This window comes from Sciurus vulgaris (genome assembly GCF_902686455.1).
Source record: "Sciurus vulgaris genome assembly, chromosome: 15".
Classification (NCBI taxonomy): Eukaryota; Metazoa; Chordata; class Mammalia; order Rodentia; family Sciuridae; genus Sciurus; species Sciurus vulgaris.
The window spans coordinates 58284776-58290775 of record NC_136476.1 but is presented as its reverse complement, the minus strand read 5'-3'; the positions used below and the strand labels follow the sequence as shown (position 1 = coordinate 58290775).

The following is a 6000-nucleotide window of genomic DNA, read 5'->3' as shown; positions in this document are numbered from 1 at the left end:
CTTCCCTTCTCATCTCCTTTAACTTCTCTGGGCCCACTTAATTTGAGTAGTAAGAACTGTATGCTGAGAAATAATTAGGGAAGATATCAAGTCTTTCAGGCTGTATTTGCTAGGTATATTCTGCTCTCCTTTGAGGAATTCTTATCTGTTCTACCTTGTCCCAGGTTAATGTCCCCAGATATTCTATCCTTGCGTCCTAAAGTTTTCACTTCCTCAATTCAGTCCAACTTATCCTCTCTGAATGCAGTTCCAGGTCTAAGAACTGTGGTCTAGAGACAGGAGAACAAGCATGCTATCAACCTGCTGCAACCTGTGCAACACCCTACAAGACACTGGCTCGGGAAGTCCCGGACTGGACTGTCCCTCCAGCTTTGTACCCAGACCCAAGGCTCAGCGCGCTTTCCTCCCTGGCGAGCCAGGGGCTTCCGGCGGGGCCCCCTCCTCCCAGGGGCGGGGCTTGCTGCTCCGGCTCCCGCCTCCCGGGCTGCGCGCGGCTGCGGGCCGGGGTCACGTGAACGCGGAGCGGCGGGGGAGGGGCCCTGATTTCCGGGCGGCGGAAGGAGACGCGGCCGCGTGAGGACGAGGCGATTTGAAAACACGCTCGGGGAGTGAGAGGCTGAGGCCGGTGGCGCACGCTGTCGCCCCGTGGGCTTGTGCTCGCACGCTCTTACCCTCAGCCTCCGCGCGCCGGTCCTGGCCGGCACCCTCAGGTGAGCGGCCGCCGCCCGTCGGGCCGGGCCCTCCTCGGGCGTGGGACGTCGCGTGGGCCGTCGCCCCCGCTTGGCGTGCGGCCCAGGTGGCAGGGCGGGCGGCGGCGGCGGCGTGCGCCCCTGCGGGGTCGCCGGGGTTCGGAGCGGACTGTGCGGGGGCGGGGCGCCCACCGTGTCGGAGGCGCCTCGAGTGACTGGGCGGGTTCGCGCGGTTTCGGGGCTGGGAGAGTTTTAGGCCAGTGTGTGTGGCTCGGGCCCCCCTTTCCCGACCGTGGCTCCAATCGGAGCCCCGAAGAGCAGAAAGAACCGTAGTTCTCCAAAACCCTTGGGGGTCTTCACTTCTGGGATGCAAGACCGAAACGGGGTAGGATGTCCAGTCCCCTTATTGACCCTCTCGCCTTCCGGGAGAGATTTAAGCAAGCGGTGCCGAGCCGAACCAGACCAGCAGTGCTTCGGAATTGCCCCTGCCTGGGGCGCTTGCTTCCTGGGAAGACTGGTGGTGTCTTTGGCCCCTCAGTTCGGTTTGAAGAGAAATTTATCAAGGGCCGAGTGCTGTGTGCTTGCTCTCCTAAATTTAGGGGGTGGGAGGAGAAGTTGCAAATGAGGGAAGGTAATGAGGTTGATGGTAGGCAAACCAGTTGGAATTCGGTTATGTTGAAATCCTGATATGCCGAGGTTAGTGAAGACCTGCAGTAGAAATAAGTGAAATTCGCTTCTAAAACGATTGGGTTCACATACACAAGAGAACCAGCGGTAGGATATAGGAGTTATGTACCTGAAGCTGGAGTTGCTGCCTTCTACTCAAAATCAACTACTGTAAAAGTGACTTTAAACGATTTGATTTGCTGACTGCGAAAATATTTTAACTGAAAGTAACAATTGCTACTAGAACTTTTAAAGTTCCTGGAAAACTTTTTCTAGATCAAAAAGTCATTGTGGGACAGCCCTCCTAATTTTCCTGATGAAGGGAAACTGAATTGATAGGAAATAATGGATAATATGGCATAAACTTCACAAGTGACTCTATGTTGGAATCTAGGTACTTAATGGCTAAAGAGAGAGCCCAGAGGACTTGATGGGGGGCAGGCATAGTTTAATTTGTCGCATCGCGCTGTACCATTTACTTTCATCTCCGGTCCCAGCTAATGGTAAATTGTAGGAAAAGCTCAAAAAGTACTTAGTTGGTTAATAAAAGCCGTTTTTATATTAAAAGAGACCACATGAGTATCAGGGCCTTCTTTTTAGATCCATGATTTCCTAACGCCCCCTCCCCCCACCAAACTGGGTTAACTAGAGTGGTGGTTGGAATGAAAATTTGGGTTTGGGTTAAATGAACTAACGCAAGGCATTTTGCCACACAGCCTTTCAATCCTTATTTTAATACTAGTATGTATAACCTAAAAATGGTTTGCATTGCTCGGCCCAAATGAATCCCTCTTCTGGACTGACTTGCTCATCTCTCTGAAACACATGGTTAAATGGGGTTGGTACTGTCTTCCTTGGTTGATTTCATGTTGATAGGATGCTACTATATGCAGCATTATACTATGTGCTGATTGATTTCTGAACTTTTTTTTTTTTTTTTTTGCCGTGCTGGGGATTGAACCTAGGGCCTTGTGCTTGCAAGGCAAGCACTCTACCAACTGAGCTATATCTGAACTTCTTGAACTTGAGGCTAGAAGGTTAGCTGCTCACTCTTGACACCAGCCATTTTATCAGTCTTTTAAAAAAATTTTTTTAGTTGCAGGTGAATGCAATAATTTTATTTTATATATTAATTTTTTTATGGGGTGCTGAGGATTGAACCCAGTACTTTACATGTGCTAGGCAAGCGCTCTCTTATTGAGCTACAATCCCAGCCCCATTTTATTAATCTTGAAATACTGCAAACTTTATTTTATTTATTTATTTATTTGCAGTGCTGGGGATTGAACCCAGGGCTTCATGCTTGCAAGACAAGCATTCTACCAACTGAGCTATATCCCCAGCCCCAAATTTTTATTTTTTTATGTCCCCCTGTGTAGTGCTCTGACTTTATAGCTAGGCATAGGGTAATTACGGAGACTGGAGAAGTTTTATTTCAGAAATACTTATCTACTCAATTGGATATACAGTGGAAGGCAGAATTCATTATTTTTGAGGCATGTGCAAAATGTATCAATAAGAGTTGAACTGGTTCCAGGAAGAGTAGGCTATTTTTTAGATAGAAGTTAGCTTGTGGGAATTTAAAGCTGGAGAGTGTGGTTGAGGCTACATTAGGTAGATCATAATATGTCATGTTAAGGAATTTTTACTCTGAGTATAAAGAACAACTGCAGTCTCCTGAGTCTCGGTCAGATCTGTTTAGGAAGAGTTGTCAGGTGACTGTGGCCAGGGGACTAAATAGTTGACATTAGAGACAAAGGAAGAATACCACTGAGGAAGCTATTGACTAATCAAGGGTAAAATTATGGGACCTCTTTAAAGCTGTGGCCTGGGAATGGGTAGGAGGCACAGATCAAAGATTTTGTAAATAGGAAGATTTGGACCTATGTTCAAAGAACGATGTGGTGGGTGAGGAGGAGGTGGTACAAGGTAACATGGTTATCATGAGTTATTTATTATGATAGTGGTCTAGCTAGTCTTTGTTCCTTATCCCTCTGTAACATTGTATTTCCTTTTATATTGCTTTTTATCTTTTTTGGGGGGACATCCAGGATTTTTGTTTATCTAGTCTAAACTTGCCTGATATTTAATATGATAGTTTATTCACCTATGCCTGTACAAGGTGTATCCCCTACTTCTGGTCTTTACCTTGTTTTACTTGCTCATAAAATATCCGGTGCTTTCCTTACTAATATAAATAAATCCTAATCTGTTTTTCAAGTGCTCAGCTTTGGTTCATGAAACTTTTTCTAATAATTATAGGATGCATTAAATAATAATTACTTTCAGACTTGGTTTTGCTAAAGCATCCTCAGGACCTTCTAGGGACCATAAGCTTCCTAGCAGATCTAAGATGTATCTCCCAAAAGTCTCTGCTGCTTTCCTATACACAAAGAAAAACTTTTCAGACAGTTTCCATTTATTGCGTTGTTTGGCAGAATGTTTTGTTTCAGAGCCAGGTACAGAGGTGCATGGCTGTAATCCCAGCCACTTGGGAAACTGAGGCAGGAGGGTCATGAGTTCAAAGTCAGCCTTAGCAACTAAGTAAGACTCTAAGCAACTCAGTGAGACCCTGTCTCTAAAATATTAAAAAGGGCTAGGGATGTGGCTCAGTGGTTAAGCACCCCCGGGTTCAATCCCCCACCCCCCAACCAAAACAAAAAAGCTTGCGAAGCTAGTGACAAAATAGTTCCCTTATCATTAATGACTCTCATAGTATTTCTTGACTAAACTGATTTTATTTTGGCACTTAAAGTATTTTCCATTTAATATTTTGATCCTCTGGCCTAATCACTGTTGGCCTCGATTATGTTTGAAATATTAGAGTAATGTAAATGTTGGAGAATCTCTTTTATCCATTGTTTTTAAATTGTTTTTGATACAGTACTCAAGAATGACCAAAAAAAGGAAACGTCAAGATGATTTCCAAAAAGTAAAACTGAAAGTTGGTAAAAAGAAGCCCAAGTTAGAAAATGCTACTACTACAAACTTTAAAACAAAGACTATACATATACCTGAACAACTTAAAGAAGATGGAACACTTCCAACAAACAATAGAAAACTAAACATAAAGGTAAATCATAAATCTCATTTTGATAAAATTTTCTTTGAAATCATATAGAATGTTAAGTTTTTGTGAAAAGTTGCTTAAACTCTTGGAGAAAATGATTTGCCTAGGGTCATGGAGTTTATTGGTAGATGAAATTCAGGGTTCATCTGTTAACCATATCTGACCTTGGAACTACATCTTTCTTACCTCCTCCAGTAATGATTTTCCTTTAGTATACTTATTTGATAATATATTTCATCTGGAAATAATTATTAACTTTAACTTTCTGTTGTGTTTGATGTATCATATTTGTGATGAAGAGTTTTCCAACTGATTTTTATATGTGGTGCTGAGACTCAAACCCAGTGCCTCACATATGCTAGGCAAGAGCCACAACCCCAGCTCCATCATATTCATTTTTGAACCCGTATAGCACATAGTTTGTTATAGGTTCCTAGTACAGATCTAATATCCCTTATCAAATGCTTGGAACAGAAGTGTTTTGTATTTCAGATTTTTTAATTTATATTTTGTAATATTTGCATAAGCATTATGAGATACCTTAGGGATGGAACTCAAGTCTACATTTTATACATAGTCTGAAAGTTTTGGATATTGGAACATAATGGATTTCAGATTTTTGGATTAGGAGTTCTAGCTTATAAACACTTGAAGTTAAAGTTTGAACAGAAGTTTTACTTAAACATTTTTAATAGTTTTATTGAGATATAGTTTACACGTAATGAAAGTCACCCATTTAAAGTATGCAATTCAGTGGTTTTTAATTTATTTTACAGTTATTCTATTATTACTATGTTCTAAGAACATTTTTATCACTCCAGAAAGAAACCCTATATCCATTGGAGTCACTCCCCTTTCCTTTCTCCTGGCCCTAGCAACCACTAGTCTTTCTGAAGATTTTTCTTTTTGTTGTTAGTCTTTCACTTAGCATATTTTTGAGGTTCATCCATGTTATAACTTCAATCAGAAAGGTACTTTGTATCCTTGAACAGTGTTCCTTTGTATTGTCATATTTTGTTAATCACTAATGAACATTAAGTTTGTTATCACTTTTTGGCTCTTAAGAGTGATGCTATTATGAACATTTGTGTACAGGTCTTTGGGAGGGTATATATTTTCTAGTTTTGCTTTTGAAGCTCTGAAGGTTAAATAATAAGAAACGTATTTGAAGTTTTTTTTTTTTTTTTTTAAATTGTTATATGAAGCAGTCTGCAAGTAAAATTCTCAAGTAGTATCCTTTGAATAAAATACGTAAACACTTGTAAAAGACCCCAGACTTGTAAAAGAACATTTAAAATAGGAAAGGGCCTGTTAAATTAGAAGTATATAAATGCACCTACCATGTTTGCTACAGAGTAGGTCTATAGTAAATGATGATGTTGATTGCTGTTACTTAAAATCATAGAATGTCTGGTTGCAGTTTAATGTCAAAAAAATTCTAACTGAATATTATGTAATTTTTTTAAGCTAAAAATATTTTAAAGACAAAACTTTCTGATCCTAATTAAAGTTTAATAGCATTTAAAATACTCATTGATGCAGTTTGTACAAGAAGTGTCAGTTTATTAGCATAAT

At 41.0% G+C, this 6000-nt stretch overlaps 1 protein-coding gene across 1 annotated transcript in view; it reads left to right on the top strand.

Annotated features, from left to right (window-relative positions):
- Positions 1–520: 520 nt before the first annotated feature.
- Positions 521–6000, top strand: part of TEX10 (testis expressed 10) — a 44579-nt gene continuing 39099 nt past the window's right edge. The window contains exons 1-2 of the mRNA XM_079112266.1: positions 521–710; positions 4240–4428. Coding sequence (XP_078968392.1) covers positions 4249–4428 — 180 coding nt within the window. The 5' untranslated portion in view covers positions 521–710; positions 4240–4248. The remainder of the gene's footprint in view (positions 711–4239; positions 4429–6000) is intronic.